The sequence below is a fragment of the Mirounga leonina genome, unplaced genomic scaffold (assembly GCF_011800145.1).
Source record: "Mirounga leonina isolate KUSES-001 unplaced genomic scaffold, KU_Mleo_1.0 Mir_507, whole genome shotgun sequence".
NCBI classification, from domain to species: Eukaryota; Metazoa; Chordata; class Mammalia; order Carnivora; family Phocidae; genus Mirounga; species Mirounga leonina.
This window is the reverse complement of record NW_023270789.1, coordinates 88878-113511: the sequence shown is the minus strand read 5'-3', so window position 1 is coordinate 113511 and position 24634 is coordinate 88878. Positions and strand designations below refer to the sequence as shown.

General features: G+C 39.5%; 1 protein-coding gene across 16 annotated transcripts in view; it reads left to right on the top strand.

Moving 5' to 3' along the window:
* PDE4DIP (phosphodiesterase 4D interacting protein) overlaps positions 1-24634 on the top strand; it is a 206436-nt gene that overhangs the window by 111357 nt on the left and 70445 nt on the right. For 7 of the 16 annotated variants that reach the window (XM_034990155.1, XM_034990156.1, XM_034990151.1 and 4 more), the window contains exons 1-2: positions 15726-17214; positions 23932-24063. In XM_034990155.1, the coding sequence (XP_034846046.1) occupies positions 16090-17214; positions 23932-24063 (1257 nt within the window). In that variant the 5' untranslated portion in view covers positions 15726-16089. Of the gene's footprint in view, positions 1-15724; positions 17215-23931; positions 24064-24634 lie in introns of those variants that run through there. The other 9 variants (XM_034990166.1, XM_034990161.1, XM_034990165.1 and 6 more) reach the window with 4 other exon arrangements.

Sequence of the window (24634 nt, the reverse complement as noted above, 5' to 3'; positions counted from 1 at the left end):
GATAGATAGATAGATAGATAGATAGATAGATAGATAGATAGATAGATGTCACTCAGAATTTGGAACAATGCTTTGCCCTGCCCATTGCTAGTTATGTAGCACCCATTGCTCCAGTCATCATTGTGATGACAATAAAAACAAGAAACACCCCATGAATTTGGAAAATGCACTTTAGGAGATGGTATAGTTGCTCAGTAAGAACGACAGGTCTGGGAGTTTTAGCTTCCAAAGGGTTTATAGTCCAATAAGAGATTGGCATGTAAACAAAGAACTAAAATACAGGATAATAAATGAAGAGATAGAAATATGTGTGAAAGGAACCCACAGATGACAGGGATTAACTCTACCTTTGAAAGTCAAAGAAGCCTCACCTGGAAGTTACTCTTGACCTGGGCCTTAAAGGCTGAGTACCCTAGGCAGAAAATAGAAGTGTATTATAGGCAGGAACAGTATATAAAGTGATATGGAACATAGTTAAGGAATTGGGAGAAATTGGTGTTACCAAATATATGTTAAGTGTTAGAGAATGATAGAATACATAACTGGGACATCCCATAAGTGTCAAGGTAAGGACTTCATGTTATAAGAAAGAGAGAATTAAAAAAAAAAAGTTAGGGGCGCCTGGGTGGCTCAGTTGGTTAAGCGACTGCCTTCGGCTCAGGTCATGATCCTGGAGTCCCAGGATCGAGTCCCGCATCGGGCTCCCTGCTCGGCGGGGAGTCTGCTTCTCCCTCTGACCCTCCCCCCTCTCATGCTCTCTGTCTCTCATTCTCTCTCTCCAAATAAATAAAATCTTTAAAAAAAAAAAAAAGTTAAGCAAGGGGGAATAAAAGCATATGATTTGCATTTTAGAAAGGCAATCCTGGGGGTTGTTTAGACCGAGGATTGACTGAGCAGATAATTGATGTCATCTCATGAGATAGCAAATCATGGTTTGACACAGCCATTAACTGCTTCATCTAGTCCATTCTTGAATTGGATAGGGGCAGAGAACATTATAAAACCAATTATAAAGTACTTTGTCTCCCCCCTCTGTCTACAGTAATGTGTGACAGCTCTTGCTCTCTGTGACATTTGAAGTCTTTGCTGTGGGCGTCATCCTTGTCTGCCAACAGTAGCAGCATCTTACTCCCACTGTATCCTCAACCTTTGTCTGCCATGACATCTCTAACCACAGAAGCCACACCCCCACAATGTGGAAGGCACAGGTTCATTTTCTAAGCTCTGGGCCTGCTCTGCAGAGACTTGAGAATTCCCTCATCTCCAGCAAAGCCATCCCTAGAGTTCTGGAGACTGACTCACTTCCTCCACCTCCCCTGACCCCTCACAGCTGAGAGAATACCACAGTTGGGCTTTAGAAGAAGGAGAGTTCACAGACCTTACTCGTCTAGGTTTGAGTAGTTCAAGTGAAAACACTCCTCTTATCCCATTTCCCATAGATCAGTACTTCTCATGTGATCTCAGTCTGAAAGTCTGGACTGGGTATAATCTCTGAGCATAGGAAGTTTCACTTCAGAGCCTTCCATCCCTCAAATAAGAGACAGTTTTGATCAAGATTATTTGATTTAATTGATTTTACTATCCCTCAAGCTGTCTTCCTTTTCCATTCCACCAAAATATTGTACATTCATTTTAGCCATACTTACGCAATACTTATGACCTTCTATCATATAATTAACTCCATAGAACAGCAACAAGGAAAGCCATAAACTTGACATGCCACCGATCGACATCACTCCATGTTTGCTTCCAATCCCCCATGTCCATTCAGATGGAGAGCATGTGGTTGTGATCAGAGCACTCAGGAGCTTTCTGATATAGCTGCCATGCTGAAGCAACATGTCCACATCTTTGAGTAAAAAGAAAATCTAATAAAAGTGAAGTTTTACAAAGCATTTTTCTCTTCCTTCGTGAGTATATTCACAAAGTTGCAGATGAAAGACCTGTACTCTGAAAAGCTAGTGATAGTTCCAGTTATTGATATTATTCCCTTCTACAGGAGAGTAGAAGCTTCATTTCAAAGAGCCTTTTAAATGAAACCAGACCTAGAGGGTGTGAACACAAGGGGAAATGATGTACTTACTTGCAAAGGAAAGTCTGGAAGAATTCTTGTTTTATTTCATTTTTCTATTGTCCAGTTTTCCCTAAGTATAATATTTATTAACATGTAATTTCACTATGGTTGCCTTAAAAAATGAAACAAGACAACAGAATTAGGATGAGACATCCATTAAGCAATCAGGACATTCCCACTCACACTGATCAGCAAACACTCAAACTATTGCATTTATGCCTTGTTTGGAACCTAATGTAAACAACACTGCATGCAGTGAGGCGTATTTCTTAAAATAGCAAACATTCCAGCGTTACCATGGAGAGCTCTGACGTGGAGGTTAAGGCAAGAACACACTCCAAATGCTCCAGGCAGAGACTGAAAACCTTGCAGAGATTAGTAGCCGGGGCAGCTCCAGCCAACTTCATATAAGGAGATCTTTTTCAAAGCAGCTTTTCAGTATCCTCTTCTTAAAGCTGATGAATGTTGAAGTGGAGACTCATTTATAAATCCCCATTCAACCTCACTGTCTCCCAGATAAAACCTTCATTGGTAACATGTCTCAGAAAAAGCCCTTATCATCTAAGGCAATTGTAGTCCTGACCCTTTAGAGCAGCAAAGGAGGTGGAAAAATAAGGGATTTCATTACGGCTTCATGAAAAGTATTTATTGAGCATTTCCAATGCACAAAGTACTGTAACATGAAGGAAAAAAAGAACACAAAGATGCATAAGGTTTAGTCTCTGCCTTCTAGAGATGATAGTCTAATTGGAAGGTAAGGAAGCCGCTGATGGAAACAAAATATAAAACAGTAGAGAAAGAACAAAAGGTCATGAGCTGGGGTAGGCAGTGAAGATTCTGATCTGTAAGAAATGAGTAGGATTTTAATAAAAGATGAAAAGGAAAGGCATTGATTTATTCATTTAGTCATTCAATGATTATTTATTGATATCTAGAAACATACTGTCCAAAGTACCTCAAAAGAAACAATAGAACAGATCGATGAAACCAGGAGCTGGTTCTCTGAAAAGGTACACAAAATTGATAAACAGTTAGACAGACTTATAAAAAAAAAAAAAAGAAAAAGAAAAAGAGGAGACAGAGGGCAAGAGCACGAGTTAGGGGAGGGAGAGGAAGAGAGACACAGTGGACTCAAATAAAATCAGAAAAGAAGAAGAGAAGTAACAACTGATACCACAGAAATACAAAGGATTACAAGAAAATATTACAAAAAATTTATGCCAACAAATTGGACAACCTATAAGAAATGGATAAATTCCTAGAAACATATAACCTTCAAAAACTGAATCAGGAAGAAATAGAAAATTTGAACAGACTAATTACTAGCAATGAAATTGAATCAGCAATAAAAAAACAAAAACAAAAAAACCTCCCAACAAACAAAAGTACAGGACCAGACGGCTTCACAGGTGAACTCTACTGAACACTAAAGAAGAGTTAATACCTATCCTCAAACTACCTCAAAAAATAAAAAAGGAAGGAAAGCTTCCATTCATTCTGTGAGGCCAGCATTACCCTGATACCAAAACCAGATAAAAACACTACAAAAAAAGGAAAACTATATAGGCCAATATCTCTAATGAACATAGATGCAGAAATCCTTGACAAAATATTAGCACCCTGAATCCAACAATACATTAAAAAATCATTCACCACCATCAAATGGGATTTATTCTAGGATGCAAGAGTAGTTTAATATTTGCAAATCAATCAATGTGATACATCTCATTAACAAGAAAAAGGATTAAAAACCATATGATCATCTTAATAGAGAAAAAACATTTGACAAAGTACATCCATTCATGATAAAAACTCTCAACAAAGTAGTATTAGAACTGATACTGAATTAAGCAAAGTCACAGGATAAAAAATTAATATACAGAAATCGGTTGCATTTCTATACACTAATAATGAAGTAGCAGAAAGAGAAGTTAAGAAAACAATCCTATTTATAATTGCACCCAAAGTAATAAAATACCAAGAAATAAATTTAACCAAGGAGGTGCCTGTATTCCAAGAACTATAAGACATTGATGAAGGATATTGAAGATGACACAAATGAAAAGATATTCCATGCTCATGGATTGGAAGAACCAATATTGTTAAGATATCCATACTACCCAAAGCAATCTACACATTTAATGCAGTGTCTTTTTTTTTTTAAACATTTTTTTTAAAGATTTTGTTTATTTATTTGAGACAGAGAATGAGAGACAGAGAGCATGAGAGGGAGGAGGGTCAGAGAGAGAAGCAGACTCCCTGCTGAGCAGGGAGCCCGATGCGGGACTCGATCCCGGGACTCCAGGATCATGACCTGAGCCGAAGGCAGTCACTTAACCAACTGAGCCACCCAGGCGCCCAATGCAGTGTCTATCAAATACCAACAACGTTTTTTTCACAGAACTAGAACAAATAATCCTAAAATTTGTATGGAATCACAAAAGACCCTGAACAGCCAAAGCGGACTTGAAAAAGAAAAAACAAAGCTGGAAGTATCACAATTCCAGATTTCAAGATATGTTACAAAGGTGGAGTGATCAAAACAGTATGGTACTGGCACAAAAATAGACACCTAGGTTATTGGAACAGAACAGAGAGTCCAGATAATCTATGACAAAGTAGGCAAGAATATACTATGGGGATAAGATAGTCTCTTCACTAAATGATGCTTGGAAAACTGGACCGCTACATGCAAAAGAATGAAACTGAACCACTTTATTACACCATACACAAAAATAAACACAAAATGGATTAAAGACTTACATGTGAGACCTGAAACCATAAAAATCCTAGAAGAAAACATAGGCAGTTATCTCTTTGACATCGGTCTTAGAAACATTTTCCTAGATATGTCTCCTTAGGCAAGGAGACACAAAAGCAAAATTAAACTATTGGGAGTATACCAAAATAAACTTTTGCACAACAAAAGAAACCACCAACAAAATAAAACGTCAACCTACTGAATGGGAGAAGATATTTGCAAATAATATATTTAATAAGGAGTTAATATCTAAAATATATGAGGATCTTATACAACTCAACACCAAAACCCCAAAATAATCCAATTAAAAAATGGACAGAAGACCTGAATAGAGATTTTTCCAAAGAAGACAGACAGATGGCCAACAGACACATGAAAAGATGCTCTATATCACTGATCATCAGGGAAATGCAAATCAAAACCACAGTCAGATATCACCTCACACTTGTCAGAATGTCTAAAATCAAAAACACAAGAAATAACAAGGGTTGGTGAGCAAGAATGTGGAGATAAAGGAACCCTTGTGCACTGTTGGTAGGAATGCAAGCTGGTGCAGCCACCATGGAAAACAGTATGGAGATTCCTTGAAAAATTAAAACTAGAATTACCATACGACCCAGTAATTCCATTACTTGGTATTTACCCAAAGAAAACAAAAACACTAATTCAAAAAGATAAATCACCTCTTTGTTTAGGGTAGCATTATTTACACTAGCCCAGATATGGAAGCCACTCATGTGTCCATGAATAGATGAATGGATAAAGAGAATGCAGTATATATATATACAATGGAATATTACTCAGCCATAATAAGAGTGAAATCTTGTCATACAACAACATGGATAGACCTAGAGCATTTTATATACATGAAATAGGTCAGACAGAGAAAGACAAATACCATACGATTTCATATATATATGTGGAATCTCAAAAACAAAACAAAAAAACAGAAACAGACTCATAAATACAGAGAATAAACTGGTGGTTGCCAAATAAGGGAGGTGAGGGGATGGCAAAATAGGTGAAGGGGATTATGAAGTACAAATTTCCAGTTATAAAATAAGTAAGTCACAGAGATGAAAAGTATGGCATAGGGACAATTGTATGGTGACAGATGGTGACTATACTTATTGTGAACATTGAATAATGTATAGAATTGTTGAATCACTATGTTATACACTTGGAACTAATATAATATTACATGTCAACTATATTTCAATAATAAATATTTTAAAAATACTTAAAAGAAGAAAGGCAAGAGCCCTTCCCCTTAAGGAGCTTGTATCTAATAAGGGAGATAGATAAATAACCAAGTAATCAAACAAATAGCTAATTGCAAATTGTAATAAGTACTTTGAAGAAAACAAAGAGCAGGAATTAGCCAACTTTTTCTGTAAAAGGCCAAATGGTAAATAATTTAGACCTTGGAGGTTATAAGGTTTCTGCCATTGTAGCACAAAAATAGCCATACACAATACATAAATGAGTTGGCATGTATGTTCCAATAAAACTTTATTTAAAAAAATAGGTGGGGGGCAAATTTAGCCCACAGTTCATAGTTTGCTGACCCCTAATAGAGAGTTAGGAGGAACGAGTGTTGGGGTATTATAGGTAAGGGGAAGATGGTAATTTTGAGATGTCTCTGACATATCATATGCAGATACAAATAGGTAGTTGGCTATTTCAGATTTGAACTCAGAGGAAATTCTGGGATAAAGATATAAATAGAAAGTTACTGGTATAAAGATGGGAAGGGATAAGATGATATTGAAAGAAAATAAAAATAAGGAGGTGAAAGGGTCTAGGACTGAGCCTCGTGAACACCTTCAGAAGGTTCGCAGTGGGTATGACTCTTTGTTCACAAATTCAGTTAAGGGGCGCCTGGGTGGCTCAGTCATTAAGCGTCTGCCTTCGGCTCAGGTCATGATCCCAGGGTCCTGGATCAAGCCCTGCATTGGGCTCCCTGCTCCGCGGGAGGCCTGCTTCTCCCTCTCCCTCTCCCACTCCCTCTGCTTGTGTTCCCTCTCACTGTGTCTCTGTCAAATAAATAAAATCTTTAAAAACAAAACAAAACAAATTCAGTTAAGTGGGAAATACCATGTTTCTTTACTTTCTTTAAATCGATTGAATGTTACCCTGAGTCTCTATCCTAATCAGGCTAGCAGGAAGTTCAAGTTCATCCATTTGGTACATGCATTGCTCCCTACTTTCTCAGTTACCGTGAAAGTGAAGAGAATCAAGGGATTACTCTTACCGTTGGTCCACCCCTGAAGTACCCCCTCCCCAAAAAGCATGGTTCTCCCAACTCTAACAGCTTGTTATGTTAGTGTTTTATGGAGCCAGAACCCCTTGATATAGAGTCCAGCCTCTCCAAGTCACCCATTGCCTTTCCCCCTCAGGTCCTACTGCTTCTCTGGGGCACTAATATGGAATGGAGGTGGATCCTTGTTACTCTCTGATCCCCGGTCTCTTTCTTCCTTTTTTTTTTAAGATTTTATTTATTGATTTGACAGAGAGAGACACAGTGAGAGAGGGAACACAAGCAGGGGGAGTGGGAGAAGGAGAAGCACGCTTCCCACTAAGCAGGGAGCCCGAGGCGGGACTCAATCCCAGGACCCTGGGATCATGACCTGAGCCGAAGGCAGACGCTTAATGACTGAGCCACCCAGGTGCGCCCCACCCCCCCACCAGTCTCTTTCTGATCTGAGTGAAATCTCACCCCCTCCTTTTCTGTTGACCTCAAAGACCTCTTTCTCCTCTTCCCCACTGGGACACCTGGCTTAATCTTCTCACGTGGTTTAGAATTTTATTGAAGTCAGGAAATGCATTTGACTGCAGCCTCTGCTCTTTGCTCTGCAAAAATTCCCAAATTAAGATAATGCTAAGAGCCTGACCATCAGATTAGAAAAGAGGGAGGCGGGGCATACAGATAATAAAGCAGTTTATGTCCTGTCACCACACCATATGATTAGGGAAGGAGTATGAGATGCTGCTGAAAAGTAGATTAGGATCTTTCTGTAGAGATATTGAAATGCCAAGCCAAGGGTTTTGGACTTCATCCTATAGTGGACAATGATGGATCTTTACTATGAATGTTCTGGAAATAGTATGGAGGATGATTAGAGGGGTAAGCTTCTAAACCTAGTGACATGGTTCAGGTTTTAGGTTTCAAGAACTAGAAATAGAAAATGTAGTGAAAATGTGAAGCAACATTTCTGAACATGCTAGAGATGTTCAGAAAAAGAATCCCAAATTTAATGTTTAACTTGATAGGGAAGGATTCTGAGGAGCTAAAGGTAACAACTCTGAAGTTTGCAAGTCACAAGTTTACAAGTTACAGTTACAGCAAATGATATGCTTGACCTTATCTCTCCTACTAATCTCTCCCTAGCTTTGACAATGTTAACTGTCCCTCTCATTCTTGAAACTCTGTCCCCATCTTACCTGGGCTTTGATTGCAGAAGAGCACCACTTAGTCCCCCCCCCCCCCCCCGCTTAGTTTTCTCAGTCACCTAAACTCAGCATGTTCCTAATCAAATTTTTCATTATCTTTTTGCAAATGGACTCAACTCTCACATTTCTGTTCATTTAGACCATGTTTTCTGCCAGTCTTTGAGACCAAAACCTAATCTTCATTTTTAATCATTTTTTCCTTCATCCTCTCTATGTATGTGTCATCAAGTCCTGATCTTCATTCCCTCAAAATGATTCTCATATGTACCACTTTCTTTCCATTTCTACATCAGACTGTTTTTTACTTAAATTCAATTAATTTACATATTCAAGGGTACAGGTCTGTGATTCATCAGTCTTATGTAATACCCAGTGCTCATTACAACACATACCCTCCCCAGTGTCCATCACCCAGTTACCCCATCCCTCCCCCCCCACCCCTCCAGTAACCCTCAGTTTGTTTCCTAAGATTAAGAGTCTCTTATGGTTTGTCTCCCTTTCTGGTTTCATCTTGTTTCATTTTTTCCTCTCTTCCCCTATAATCCTCTGCTTTGTTTCGTAAGTTCCACATATCAGTGAGATCATATGATAATTGTCTTTCTCTGATTGACTTATTTCACTTAGCATAATACCCACTAGTTCCATGCATGTCGTGCAAATGGCAACAGTTCATTTTTTGATGGCTGCAAAATAATTCCGTTGTGTGTGTGTGTGTGTATATATACATACATATATATATATCTCGTTTTGTTTATCCATTCATCTGTCGATGGACATCTGGGCTCTTTCCACAATTTGGCTATTGTGGACATTGCTGCTATGAACATTGGGGTGCAGGCGCCCTTTCAAATCATTACATTTGTATCTTTGGGGTAAATACCCAATAGTGCAATTGCTGGGTGTTGGGTAGCTCTATTTTCAACTTTTTGAGGAATCTCCATACTGTTTGCCAGAGTGGCTGCACCAGCTTTTGCATTCCCACAGACTTTTTTTTTTATTATTATTACCTCACATATGAATAACTGCAATGGCTTTTTAGCAGGTCTTCCTATAACCGTCCCCAAATCTCTCCCTGAAATTCCAGTCCATCCTGTTGTCTGGCTAACCTTCCTAAGATGAAGTTTTCACCATGCCATTCTTTGTTCAAGTCCATAACATTAAGTCCAAATTCTTTTGCCTTTGCCGAACATTAAACTCTAGTTGCCAGAGCTTCCACAACACCATAGCAGAGTGTCTGGCTTACAGTTGGCTCTTCGTAAGGGTTCTCTGAATGTACAATTATGGAGGATAAGTTGTATAAAGTAGGATGAGCTAGGCCATCCTGGTTTTTTTGATGCCCCTCAAAATCCCCAACATCTCCCTTTATACAGGCTAGCAATGTATCCAACCCACTTCTAAGACAATTGATGATGCCCTTTTCTTTTTCTGGAGTCCCTTTCTTTGTTTCCAACATCCTAAGACCCATCTCAAGTGCCACTCTCGCCCCCCTCAACTATTTCAGCCCACACTAATTTCAGTTTTTTCTGCACTCATATTGAATTAGTCAGTACCATTTCATTTGCCAGTCAGTTGTACTAATTTTGGCATGCACATTTTCTCCCCTTCAACTAAACTGAAAGCTCACTAAAGACAGAGAAAAGACATACTGAGTTTGTGCAAATTCTTGCTCATTGGTTGGCTTACTTAATGTGTACTTTAAAATTCACTTGGGGCGCCTGGGTGGCTCAGTCGGTTGAGCTTCAGACTCTGGATTTCAGCTCAGGTCATGATCTCAGGTCCTGGGATGGAGCCCAGCATGGGATTCCCTGTTCAGTGGGGAGGCTGCTTGTCTCCCTCTCTCTCTGAAATAAATCTTTAAAAAAATAAAAAAATGGGCGCCTGGGTGGCTCAGTTGGTTAAGCGACTGCTTCGGCTCAGGTCATGATCCTGGAGTCCCGGGATCGAGTCCTGCATCGGGTTCCCTGCTCGGCAGGGAGTCTGCTTCTCCCTCTGACCCTAACCCCTCTCATGTGCTCTCTCTCATTCTCTCTCTCTCAAATAAATAAATAAAATCTTAAAAAATAAATAAATAAAATAAAAAATAAAGAAAATTCACTTAAACAGCTATAGGTATTTATTTTTTTTACTTTATTTTTTTATTTTTATTTTAGCTATAGGTATTTAATTACTTGAAAAACTCTTTACTATTTTAAGATGGATTCTGCTGATGACCATATTGCAATCTGTAGTTGAACTGGTAATCTCTTGGTTTTAAAACAAGTCTTTCAAAATGCTGTGTTATTAATTAATGCAAAGCATGATTGCTTCTGGCTTCTTAAATATTTCCAACCATCACAGGGGAGTCATGTACATGCTTGTGTTTCCATAAAGCCTAACTGGCTTTACTTTGATATTCTTGTATTTCCTCATCTGCTTTAGCTTCTCTGCCAAAATCACTTTTTTTTTTTTTTTGGCATAGTTTTTAGTAATTAGAACAGCTATTTCCAATGTCATAACTAGGGCAGTGAAACCTAACACAACTGTTTGGGACATGGGGATTTTCCGTCTCTCTAATTCACTTGGAAATGTCTTCCCACCCCAGAATTAGGTCTTAGAAGCACTACAACATAGTGGTTACAAAAGTGGCTATGGTTCTATGAGATACTTCCCAGGCCCCAAAATCTAGAGGTCAAAATAGAGATAGTGCAAAAGATCTTTACCATAATACTACTTAGGAATTTCGATTCAAATGAGAATATAGTTCTCTAAATTCAACAATCGGTAAGTAGTTCTTCATTGATGGGTTTTTCTATTACTCTGCAGAACTTCTAATCTTTTGACTGAGATTTTTCTAAATACAGTTTAGAATAGCTCTAATTCAGTGGTTTTCAAAGTGTGATTCCCAGACAGCAGCATCAGCAAGATCCAGGAATTTGTTAGGAATGCAAATTCTTGGGCTCCACCCCAGGCGAAATGAATCAGAAACTCTAGGAGGTAGGTTCCCGCAATCTGTTTTATCAAGCCCTCCAGGGGATTCTGATGCCTGCCAAAGGTTGAAAACTACTGTTTAAATTCAACATGTTTACTTTGTAGACTAGGAAATTAAAGGCCAGATGTAAATGATTTAACTAGTACATATAGCTAATAAGTGCTGTGAATGCATTTATCAATACATTTTGAGGTCGAACTGCTGATATATAAAATTAACAATTTAATTCATAACAGCTTATCATACTATGAAACCTGTTCTCAGTCCAATTTTCCCTTAAAATGTAAATTTGATAAGTGTTAGAAGTAATTATCCTATTCTAAATCATCTCAGAAGCCCCAAGTCTTACCTTATCAGCATGCCTTGCTTTAATCATGTATGTGTGGTGTGCATATGCATATAAAATGTTTTTCAGAGCTCCTATGGATAGTATCTATAGAGTTTTGAATTTGCAGTTGGGCCTTTTTTAGAATTTTTTCTAGGCCATATTTTATCTTCCCAATTTTCAAAGCTATTCTTACGATAAAGTGGGGGTTACTTCCTAACAACAAAAAAAATCTCTCAGATTAAAAGTTTATGGGTAATATTTTATATTTATTTCTTTTTTTATTGAACTATTCTAACATACATAAAATCTACAGATTTAAGCATTCAGTTCAGTGAACTTGGAGAATTGTACACATCCATGTAACCATCACTGAAAACAATATATAGAACATTTTCATCACCCCAGAAAATTCCTTTGTGCTCCTCTGCAACCAGTTCTTACCCTATGTCATCCCTCATAACCACTTTCTGCACTTCTATCACTGTGGATTCAATTTTTCTTGTTGTTAGACTTAAAAGGAATCACACAGAATGTACTGCCTTGTATACGGCTTGTTTCACTTAACATGCTTTATGAGATTCATTCATGTTGTGGGTATCAGATTTTTTTTATTGCCAACTAATATTGTATAAATATATCAAAATGTGTTTATCTTGGAGCGCCTGGGTGGCTCAGTCGTTAAGCGTCTGCCTTTGGCTCAGGTCATGATCCCAGGGTCCTGGGATCGAGTCCCGCATCGGGCTCCCTGCTCAGCGGGAAGCCTGCTTCTCCCTCTCCCACTCCCCCTGCTTGTGTTCCCTCTCTCACTGTGTCTCTCTCTGTCAAATAAATAAATAAAATCTTAAAAAAAAAAGAAACCTTAAAAAAAAAGTGTTTATCTTACCTATTTCTTAATAACAATTTTTTGTTTTACCACAAAAGCAATTCATGCTTAATATAGAAAATTATAGAATACAAATGAAGGAAGAAGAAAACAAGTATCCATAATTCAACTCTCCAGACATAATCACTATTTAATAACTTGTATATCCCCTTTGAATCTTTGTTTATATAAGTTGTCCACATATATAATACATGTAGTTATCATATGTATTAAAGAATTCTCATTTTAGGTTTAAGTGGTAACACTTAAACCTAAAATGAGACTCTGATATTAGTATGTTAAATTGGCACAAGTCTTAGTTTTTACTATTGAATATTTTCTAATTTAAAAAAAAATTTAAAATGCATGAATAGACATTTATTTCCAAAAATTCAAATGACACATAGTATATATATAAAAAAAGTAAATGTTCCTATTCAACCCCCAGTTTTATTTCCCTCCCCATAGGTAGCCAGTATTAACTAAATACAAAATATTAACCAAGGTGATATTGATAAGGACCATGAAGTTCTGAATTTATTATCACCTGATTTTTCTAAGGTTTTTTTTTTTTTTTTAAGTTTTATTCATTTATTTTAGGGAGAGATTGTGTGCAAGAGCAGGGGAAGGGGCAGAGGGAGGGGGGGGAGCAGACTCCCCGCTGAGCAGGGAACCCAGTGCAGCTCTATCTCAGGACCCTGAGATCATGACCTGAGCCAGTCAGATACTTAACCGACTGAGCCATCCAGGCACCCCTGTAAGTTTTATTTTTTCATTTTTATGTTCAGGTTTTGTTATCTATACACCAGTGATCTTTTAGATGGGATGAAATTTAGTTGGGATGAAATTCTGTAATACCAAATAATCATATTAGGACCAATTCTAGTACTGTAATAGTTTACTATCCACTTCAAAATAATGTTTTTAAAATATATTTTCTAGGAGTGAATAGAGTGCTATCTCCAAATTTTCTTTGATTGTTGAGTGATTTATTCCTATCTGTTGTTGGAAGCCTAGATATGTATAGCTCTCTCTGTATGTTGATCTTTACTTATATCTAGCGAACCTATTCTTCAATGATAAACTACTTTTTCTCCCTGTGTACTCATTTGCACTTCTACACCAAGCTACCTATATACTGTCATTAAAGTTTAGAAACTATTAATCAGATGCAAAATCTTATTAAGGAATAGAGAATACTACAAAGTATTATTTAATTTGCTTCTGAAAAACACTTTGTTTCATTAATTACTTTATTTCATTAGCCTTTTCCCCGGTAAGAAAATGCGGCTTGCATTGACAATTGAGGATGAGGACTTGATTAATGTCTTAATTTGCACTTCTATGGACCTTCTGAGTTCTTTCAGCTCTTTAGAATTACAACATCAGACAGGGTACAGCAGTGTATAGTCCTGACAGGCTGTCTGTTGGTAGGTGAGTCCAGAAACTCTTTGCCTCTCTGTAGATCACTACAGATTTCAAAGATTATTGTTTACTTTCTTTTGACTTTGAAGTTCATATACCTAGAGGCAGGCAAAAATGCAGCTGTAGTGAGTTTTACTTGGAAGTCTATTTTACATTCTTGGTTTTAGGGCCAGAACATGCATATTTAGGTGAAGGAACATAGGCAAAGTTCTGTAACCTCCCAAACCCAAAGATACAAAGGACTGTTCTTCTCTCAAGAGGGAGCTACTAAGATTTTGTTTTGGTGATTAAATAAGAGAACAAATACAATCTTAAGTGTGCAGAGCCCCACAAAGTTTTAAAATTATCTTAAAATATTCCCATTATAATATTGAAATAACAGTATAAGCTATTATCCAATGAGCCAAGCACTGTTAAAACACTTCTAAATCATCTAATTCTCCATAGGAAGTTTGGTGGTTTATTCTGAGTTCTTATTGAAGGCATTTTAATGTCTTCCTGCTTAGGAGTATGGGCTCTGTCTTAGAGATGACGTTCAGAAATACTTAAGACTGTTGCTGGCCTTAACCTCTCCCAAAGGCCAGCCAGTGAAATTTAGCATTTTTGTAACTGGGAATGTCCTGCTCTGGGGGACTCCAGGTGATTGCGGGGGCTCTTTTCCTTCCTGTCTGGTGTCTGCATGCCTCTCCAGCCAAGAAGGGAATTCTCTATTATAAATGGAAGTTGACACCTGGATTCCTCCTACTCAGAGCTCCAGCGTCCCCCCAGTTCGTGTGCATTCTAAGTTCTATACTCAAGGATGGGGTGACAACTGTATGTTGTTGAATAAGACAGGGTACTAACTGAAGTCAGTGAAATGTCCAGCCCTAATTCTGCAGACCTCAGTACTCCCTGGCACTCTGTACTCTTGCTCAAAGAAGCTGTCTTTTGTTCTAAAGTTTGTGTACCCTCCCCACCCCCAAAATAGGGACTGCAGTACCCCTGAACCTGAAAGAGAATTTGGTGATGGTAATCTACTCTCAGGTGTCTACATTCTTGAAAAAGCCCATTTTCTCTTATTTTAAAAATCTTGGTTAACCAGCTGCGCTCACGTGGTATTTGCCGGACTCTTTCTCAGGTGACTGCTTTGTGTCCTCTTTTGATTTCTTTTCTAAAAAAAGGCAAATCGTCCAGCGGTGCTAAATCCACCGCCCACCCCCGGAACTGCGAGGAAGAGAAACACTTGTCCTCTTCTCTAGATACTCCCACTTGTCGAGGGAGAGGCTGAATGTCCTCTCCTAAAATCCGCCCTAACTACCACCTCTGGTTTATCAACCCTGTTTCCCCGCCCGCCGCTGCAGCCCCAGGGCCTTTTAATCCCGGCACCCGACTGGGTAGGGGGAAGAGGTGGGGCTGCAGGCGGGAGGGAGGCGGCGCGCAGCGGTACCTAGTGGCGCTGCCAGGCTGTTCCATCCAGAGTACGTGGCACTAGCCGTGGAGAGGGGGAGGGGATTCAACTTTCTCCTCCCCACGCAGATCCTCGGGTCATCCCGTTAGGGCGGGAGGGAGGATCCACGAGGGAACTGGTGCGCTCGTTGGGTGAAATCTTAGCAGATGAAAGCAGCCTGGTAGTGGCCAGCGCGCGTCCTGCTGTCCATCGGTACCCACAGGGAGCCACGTCTCGGTTCCACCGCGAGGAGCTGCGACCCGATTTGGGGCGAGGGGGCGCACCCGCCACCGCGCATGCGCAGGGCGGGGAGCGGCCTCCCGGACTACAGCTCCCAGAGGAACCCGCCGCTGGCCGCAGGCGCCGAGCCGCTGGCGCCATCTTGAAATCTGATCCTAGATCTCCGAGTCTTTGCGTCAGCAGCAGGCTGCGGCTAGTGTACCGCGAACCCAGCCTGCTAGGAGGGAGGACGTTGGGGACGCGGCGGCGGGCGGGAGAGACAGCTGGAGGGGACATGGCAGGTTTCGAGCGTGGCCTGCGCTGCCGTCGCTCAGCATCCCCCTAAGGCGTTTCTACGCCCGCCCCCTTCCCGAGGGGCGGGGCTGCCCACTCTGGTACCCAGAGCCAGCGCGCGGGTGGCGGAGGTGCGCCCCTGCAGAGCGGGGACCCCACCGGACTGTGCCATGCCGGCCGGAGGCCACCGAGGCGGGAGACGGAGCGCAGCCAAGCGCCAGTGATTGAACACCAAGCAGCAGCCGCCTCAGGGTTGCTCGGCAATCGCTAGGAGAGAAGATGAAGGAGATTTGCAGGATCTGTGCCCGGGAGCTGTGTGGAAACCAGCGGCGCTGGATCTTCCACACGGCATCTAAGCTCAACCTCCAGGTTCTGCTTTCGCACGTCCTGGGCAAGGATGTCGCCCGCGATGGCAAAGCCGAATTTGCTTGCAGCAAGTGTGCTTTCATGCTTGATCGTATCTATAGATTCGACACCGTTATTGCCCGGATCGAAGCTCTTTCTATTGAGCGTTTGCAAAAGCTGCTGCTGGAGAAGGACCGCCTCAAGTTCTGCATTGCTAGCATGTATCGTAAGAATAACGATGACTCTGGCACGGAAACCAAGGCGGGGAATGGGACGGTTGACATTTCCGGCTTACCCGATGTAAGATACTCTGCACTGCTCCAGGAAGACTTTGCCTATTCAGGGTTTGAGTGTTGGGTAGAAAACGAGGATCAGATTCAGGAGCTACACAGCTGCCATGCTTCGGAGGGTCCTGGAAACCGACCCAGGAGATGCCGTGGTTGTGCAGCCTTGCGGGTCGCTGATTCCGACTATGAAGCCATTTGTAAGGTGCCTCGAAAGGTGGCCAGAAGTATCTCGTGTGGTCCTTCTTCTAGGTGGTCCACCAGCATTTGCACTGAAGAACCAGCATTGTCTGAGGTTGGGCCACCGGATTTACCAAGTACAAAGGTACCCCCAGATGGAGAAAGCATGGAGGAAGGGACACCAGGATCCTCTGTGGAATCTTTGGATGCAAGTGTCCAGGCTAGTCCTCCACAACAAAAGGATGAGGAAACAGAGAGAAGTGCAAAGGAACTTGCAAAGTGTGACTGTTGTTCAGATGAACAGGCTCCACAGCCTATGTGTAACCACAAGCTGGAGCTAGCTCTTAACATGATTAAAGGTCTTGATTATAAGCCTATCCAGAGTCCCCGAGGGAGCAAGCTTCCTATTCCAGTGAAATCCAGCCCACCTGGAGCCAGGCCTGGCCATAGCATGACAGATGGACTTAGTTCCGGTTTCCTTAACCGGCCTTTGAAACCCCTTTACAAGACACCTGTGAGTTATCCCTTGGAGCTTTCAGACCTCCAGGAGCTGTGGGATGATCTCTGTGAAGATTATTTGCCACTTCGGGTCCAGGTATACAAAATGGCTACATGGTGCCTTTCTGATTGTAGTTAGCTGGCCTCAAGCTTCACATGATTTCTGTTTAGGTGAAGGTTAATATCCTACACTTGAGAGAACTAATCATTGAGCCCATTTTTGCTGCACCTTTTCTTGTGTCTGATTTCAGTAAACGTGATTCACACTCAACTGGCTTTTCACAGTCCTCCTTGTAACATTATCTATTGGTCTTCTGTTAATTATCAAAATCACAGAATTTTTAGGCAAGAAGACATTTTTAATTGACTTTTACCCTATTAAAAAACATTTAATCTTATACCTGGCCCTAGAACTCTTTTCTCTTACCTCTTTTTCTGTCTCCCACCTCCTTCTTTCTTTGCTTTGTTTTCATTTTTAGATTTATAGATGTTTTCTCCCAGTCCATGAGGGAGTTCTCTAGTTAGTTCTCCCTAGAGCATCAAGTGTTTCATCCCAGAGGTGTGTCTCCAACTGATTAGGGCATAGGATAAAGATTTGGGGAAAACCTATTAATCCACCAAAGTATTGTACTTTTTGGGCAATATTTATAATAAATAAGTCATTTGAGGACTAATGACTTGCTCATAAAAGAAACTGGGAATTCAAGTGTCATCATTTAAAACACTAAGGCAAAAACTGTTCACAGCCAGTTTGCCTACGGAGCTCTGTTAGGAGGATGTTTGACATCCTCTTGAAAGGTTTCCTCCATTATTGGGTGATAGGAGTTTCATCCATTATACTCTTGAATTTCTTAGTGACTGGAAGATGGCACTTGATCTTAATTTGAGCTATTCATTTCTGCCCAGTTGATTTCATACCAACCTTTTAAATTCAGCTATATACGGGAGCCTGACAGGTGTTATTTTGTTTCTGCAGCAACAGTGAATGCTAAGTTCAGTTAACTTTGTGAAACATCTGGCATGTTCTACTTGATACAGATTATTAGAACTTAGCAGAAAAATGGGAGAAATATTTTTAAATTTACATAAAACTGTCAGAAACATATATGAGGTGGTATGAAAAAGGATAAATAACAAAAAGTTTTAAATTGTGTTTTCATTTGTATAAAATGTTTAGAATGCCTAATTCTCCATACTTCTTTTCTTTTGCTTCCTTTTCTTTCAGTAGAGCTTCACGGTTGAATTTGGGTTTTAACAGTATTTCTGCAACTAGACATAGATGTCACAAATTAAACATGGTGTTTTCATATTAGGATCTACAAATAGTCTGGACAGGGTAGATGGCAGATAAACCCTTTTCCCCCTTAAATATGGCCAATATTGTAGAAAGGTAAGGAAAATTAGGAAATTACAGGCAAAACAAGAGTTTGTTTCTCCACACTTAATTAAAAATACTATCATTTGGTGCTTGGATTCAACAAATTTTGCGATTGGGAAGGATTTTAAAGACTGTCTCATGCAGCATTTCAATTTATTGGAAAGCTCATGGTTTAAATAACTTAGGCAGAGTCAAAGATTCTTAACCATTCTCAGCCAAAACCTTTTTATTATTCTGTATATGAAATCACATTTCCTGATGTACGTTGAATTAAATAAAACTTACTTTAAATAAAGCACCTTCTTTTCTGTAACCTAAAGATTCCAAGGAGATTTCTTTAGGGATTCAGCGAAGAAAATTGTCATCCTAATGAGCACATTTAAACTATAGTAACTGCACCTTTAGATCAAGTTTGCTTTGCTTCATTAAATTTGGACACTGGAAAAAAATAGACCTTTAAAACTGTAGTGTGTGATCTTTCTGCTGTCACTTGGCTTACATTCTTTTTACTGTTTGTAGAGTAATAAAACATTGAGAGGAGGGAGAAAACATTCAGCTTAAAGAATAATGGCATTTAATTGCTGTGCCATTTTCTCCAATAATTAAGGATGTGGGGGGAAATAGATTAAATTGGGCTCAGAGTGTTTGTAAATAAAATCTGTATTGGGGGCCTGTGATCTCTTGTTTAAATCTGGTTGACTTTTAAGCTCCTTAAGGCCTGTTGTGCTTTATGTCCAAACCGAGCTAACTGGGACAAAGGCAGACTGGTTTTTGTCTGTTTCTCTGAATAAATGTGGAAAGAGTAGAAATCAATGTAAATTAGTTTTGGTACTTCTGTTTTTAGGTTGTAGAAAGAAAAAACCATGAAAGAAAAAATTTTTTCTTTAGTTAAATTCTACTACAAATACAAAGAAAAGCTCCCATCCTAAAGAGCAAGATTGTTCTGTAAGGTCATTTTGATTCCTTTGTTTAATCCTCCACATACCTATTCTATACACTATTAAACGTCATCATCAGAGTTCCTTCTGATTGCTTTTTTCTTTCTTTTTTTAAGATTTTATTTATTTATTTCACAGAGAGAGAGCACAAGCAGGGGAGCAGCAGAGGGAGAGCGAGAAGCAGGCTCCCTGCTGAGGCTCGATCCCAGCACCCTGGGATCATGACCTGAGCCGAAGGCAGACGCTTAATGACTGAGCCACCCAGGCGCCCCTTCTATATTAAAGAAAAATAGCAACAGTGTAGTACTCCTGCTTACTAATTTTCTGGCATTATGCACATTGACTTATTTGCTTTCCATAGAACTTACGCTTGAAAACCCAAGGTAGTTTAAATATCTAAAGAAAGATATTGAAGCCTTATTCTAGCTGGTAATTTCCTTTATTGTGTGGCCCTGAACTAGAAGACATGATAGGAGGGGTGTGGTCGCTTAGTAAACATCAATTCAGCTCTGGCTCCTGTGCAATTTCCTTTTCTATCTAAATTCACAGAGCAGGAGATCTTTGCTCTAAACCTTGCAACACCAGGGTCTGCCCCTGTGTGGCTATGGAATATTTATCCCTCTCACAGTTTAGCTACATAACCTAGATCAGGCCCTTTGGAAGGTGTAGGCATTAGATGCTGCTCAAAGATTAGGCCTTTAATTTTATGCTAGTTGATAGCCCTTTTGTATCTCCCATTATTAGCAATAGGATAGAAAACCACAGCAGTTCCAGATCTAAGACTTGCTGTTGTTGTGAGGACTAGGAAGTGCCAAGAAAAATGCTGTTAACACAGAAGATCTAAACTCCCTTTTTAGGCTAAAGGTCTTATTTTATGCAACATCAGGTCTGGAAGCAATTCTCTTTTCTGATGCTGGGAAGCTTTTGTCCTAAGTGAGTCAAAGACAGTTTAATTTAAAATTACATTAGTATTGTAACATGATTTTAGTAACCTGTAGTCTGGCAATTAGCCCCGATTCAGCCAAATTGAGTATTACTGATTTCAGGTTTTATAAAATTGTCGTAGGAATTATTGGTTTATGTACTTGATATTTCTCAAGAATTCATTCTGAGCTATGAACTCAGGGGACTTTGCTAAGTGGTCTTTTGGCAGACAGACTGCTGTCTGAAAGGACATTTTTCTGAGATGTTCAATAATAAGGTGTTATAAATAAAGACAAAACAAACATCTTCCAGCCTTTAGGTCAGTACATTACATTTACAGATTTAGAGATTTCCTGCGATTATTAATGCCGAGATGGGTTCAGATTAAATCACATTCATCATGTACTATTCTGTGGCATTCTTTGGGTTTAAAGTTGCGGTTGAAATGTCTTTGTTAAATATCTATCGATCTGGTTTTATTTCTAAAGAGCCACCGAAGGATTAGAGCATTGGACTGGGCCATTAGGAGACAGGCCTGTTTTTGTGGTTTTTTTTGGTTCTTGTTCTCTTATTAAACAGAAACTTTTAGTCCCTACAATATTCCAGGCAATATGGTAGCCAGTGGGTTTATAGAGATTGAAAGATACATTCCCAGCTTCAGTGCATCTGGTTTAACTGGACCCTTTTCCTGATTTCCTTTGTAGCTTCAGAGGTTCCTTATCTTCTCTAAGTCTCCGTTTCTTCCAATGTACGATGGGATTAGACCAGATAGTTAGTCTATAAAGTTTCCTTCACAGCTCTGAGATTCTTTGGTTTAAAGTGAATAGGGGCGCCTGGGTGGCTCAGTCTGTTGGGCGTCTGCCTTCGGCTCAGGTCATGATCTCAAGGTCCTGGGATTAAGCCCCACATCATGCTCTCTGCCAGTGGGGAGTCTGCTTTTCTCCTTCCCACTCTACCTCTGTGCTCCCGCTCTCTCTCTCTTTCTCAAATAAAGTCTTTTAAATAAAATAAAGTGAATAAATAGGACCACCTTCCCTGCCATTTTAAACTTCAAGCTATTTTCTTGAATTCTGCTTGTTATGGTTTAAATTTGAAAAATATTTATAATAGATATCACTGGAAAGGTGTTTTACAGTGAGGAACTGAGAAGCCGAGTTTTGTAGAGAATGTTTTATCATTAAATAGATGATAAAATTATTTCTTTATCAGAATTGTTGTGAATATCTGTTCATGTAGTTAATTCTCCCATGGCGTGACATAAATCACAGTGCTTCAGGGCAAGGCTGCCTGTTTACCCACAGCAACAAATATCTCAGTTTTTCTAGGAGTCATCTTTGCTTCTTTTCTTTTTCTCCCTCTCCAGCCCTGTTGACTCTCCTTTCAAAATATGTCCAAATAGATCTATTTCTCTCCCCCTCCATTCCTACCACTATCATCCCAGCCACTATTCTCTTTCACCTACAGTACTGAAGCAGTCTCCTGTGTGGTCTCCCTGCTCCTGTTGGCCTCCCCAGTCCAATCACCACAGCTATAGTGATCTTTTTAAAATATAAATACAATTGCATTACTTTTCTTTTTTAAAAACACTGCAGTCCATTCTCATTTCAATGAGAATGCACTCCAGCTTCTTTAACCCTGCTGTAGAAGCTCTGTACGACCTGGCCCCTGGCTTCCTCTCTTCTGTGCTCAGTATGCCTTAGCCCTGTGCTAGCCAGCAAGGTAGCCCCCAGGCTTATGTGGCTGGCTCTTGAGCACTTGAAATGTGGCTAGCCTGAATTGAGATATGCTGTGTGTATAAAATACACCCCGAATTTCAGAGACTGAGTATGAAGGAAAGTAAAATACTTTGTGGATAATTTTTATATTGAATGCCTGTCTATGATAATTCTTTGGGTATAATATATTGGCGCAGATCAAATATTTTATTGAAATTGAGTTCATCTATTTTTTACTTTAGTCAATGAAGGTACTACAAAATTTTAAATTGCATACATGGCTCACATTATATTTCTGTCGGAAAGTGCTACTCTAACCATGTAGACCTTTCTGTCCTGGGCTCATAACCACTGTAAGCCTTTTTCATTAGCTGTTCCTTCTGCCTAGATTGTTCTACAGGATTGGCTTTCTGTCCTGCAGGTCTCCATTTAACCAGTTTAAAGTAGCTGGTCAACCAACATAGAGTAACTTTGCCACTCTATAATGCTTTTCTGTTTTACAACATAGGGTGTGTCACTATCTGGTATTTTGTGTATTTCCTTATTCCTTTATTATACAGCTCCTCACTCCCAACTCCCACAGTGCTTTGCATATGATGATACTTAACAGATGTTTTAAAAAATTGATAAATAGCATTGGAAGAATAAAAACCTTTTTTTTTCTGAAAGCTTTATACTTTCAGTCAGTTGCTGGCAGGAAAGGATTTAAGGGACGCTCTAATCCCACTGCCTAGAAGGTGTTAGAGTTTCAAAGTGTGAGGGAAAGGGAAAATGAACAGCAGTTGCCTTTTTCTCTTCCTAATGGATTTATATTTTTCCTAATTGGAATGGGTGGGGGGGGGGTGAGTAGGAAGGGTCAGGGAGAAAGGAGATGGATTTTAATGCCACAGTGAATTCCTAGTTTTATTTTAGTACCCTTAGCTCATAATGAATGTTAGGTCCAGTTCAGTAAGTTTATCTTAGCCTGATTTATTGTTACATTATATAAACAATACGTGTTTTTTTTCCTCCTGAATCTTTTTGGTGACTTGATATTCCTATAAACATACCTCTTTCCCAAACCATTATGGATTTGAAATTTATTTTTAATTTTTTTTACTTTTTATTTCAAAATCATTTTTAATTTATAGAAAAGTTATGAGAGAAATACAAAGAACTCCCAGATTCACAGATTGCTAACATTTATCCAGATTCACCAATTACTAATATTTTGCTACATTTGCTGTTTCACTCCCACTGTCTATATAGACACATTATTTTCTTTATTCCTGAACCATCTAAGAATTAGTTGTAGATATTATGAGTCTTTATACTAAATAAGCATATATTTCCTAAAGCCAAGAACATCTCTTATATAACTATAGTATAATTACCAAATTGAGGAAATACAGTATTGATAAAATATTATACTGTATAGTCCATATTCAAAATCTGCCCATTTTTCCAATAATGTGAACGGGCATAGTAGAAATGTACCTTTTCTAGGTCTTAGGGCTGGTAGAGGTTTGATTATTGAATTCCCTGATTAGAAATAGGATAAAGTAGATATTTGGTCATCTTAAGCATTTTCTTTTTTCAATCCTCTCTTCTGTTTAAACTATGAATTATTTGCTTTAACTGAATATGTAGTGTTTGAGTTCACAGGGAAAGATAGGGAGGGGAGCAGGGGGGTGTCATAAGGGTGGAAGTAAATCAGTACTCAATAAGGAACAGGACTGTCTTCAGGAATTTGTACTGATAATCAATGTAACAATTCTGGTTTTCTAAGTCTCTGCCAAAAGATGCCAGAGACATTTGAAGATAAAATTTATTGTTGGCTACATTTAACTCAACTTACTTGTCTTGCTGCTTCTTCCAAGCCCGTGACTGAAGAGTTACTCAAACAACAAAAGCTGAATTCAGATGAGACCATTATAACTCAGCAGTCTGTATCTGATTCCCACTTGGCAGAACTCCAGGAAAAAATCCAGCAAACGGAGGCCACCAACAAGGTATGATCAGTCCAGGCCCTTGGAGATCACAGGGCTTCCTGAGGATGTGACTGGCTCTAGCTGAGGCTTAACCTCTCTGAGTAGGACTTGGGAGATGGATACTCTGTATTCCTGTTGTTCTAAGGAATATTTTTGATTAAAAATGTAGTTCTTTCCTTTATCTCTCATCAAGATTTTAGCTTGCGCTACACAGATCCGAATTTCTGGTGCCTTTTAGATCTGTAATTAAAACTTGAATGTAGTCTTTAATTCTATAAGGCACCAAGATAGGTTTATGCTTTGGTTTTAGCTTAACTTCTTACCCCTTTAGAGCCCAAGGAGTCTAACATTTGCTTAGAAGAAAATTTTATCAATGCCCACAATTTGAATGCTGAGCTTCTGGCCAGATGTACTCTTGTAGTGTTCCATCCTGCCCTAGATAGCAGAGCTCCTTGGTCTTTGTATAAAGGATCCACAGTGAGGGGCACCTGGGTGGCTCAGTCAGTTAAGCGTCTGGCTCTTGATTTCAGCTCAGGTCATGATCTCAGGGTGGTGAGATCGAGCCCCGCAGTGGGCTCTGTGCTGGGCAGTA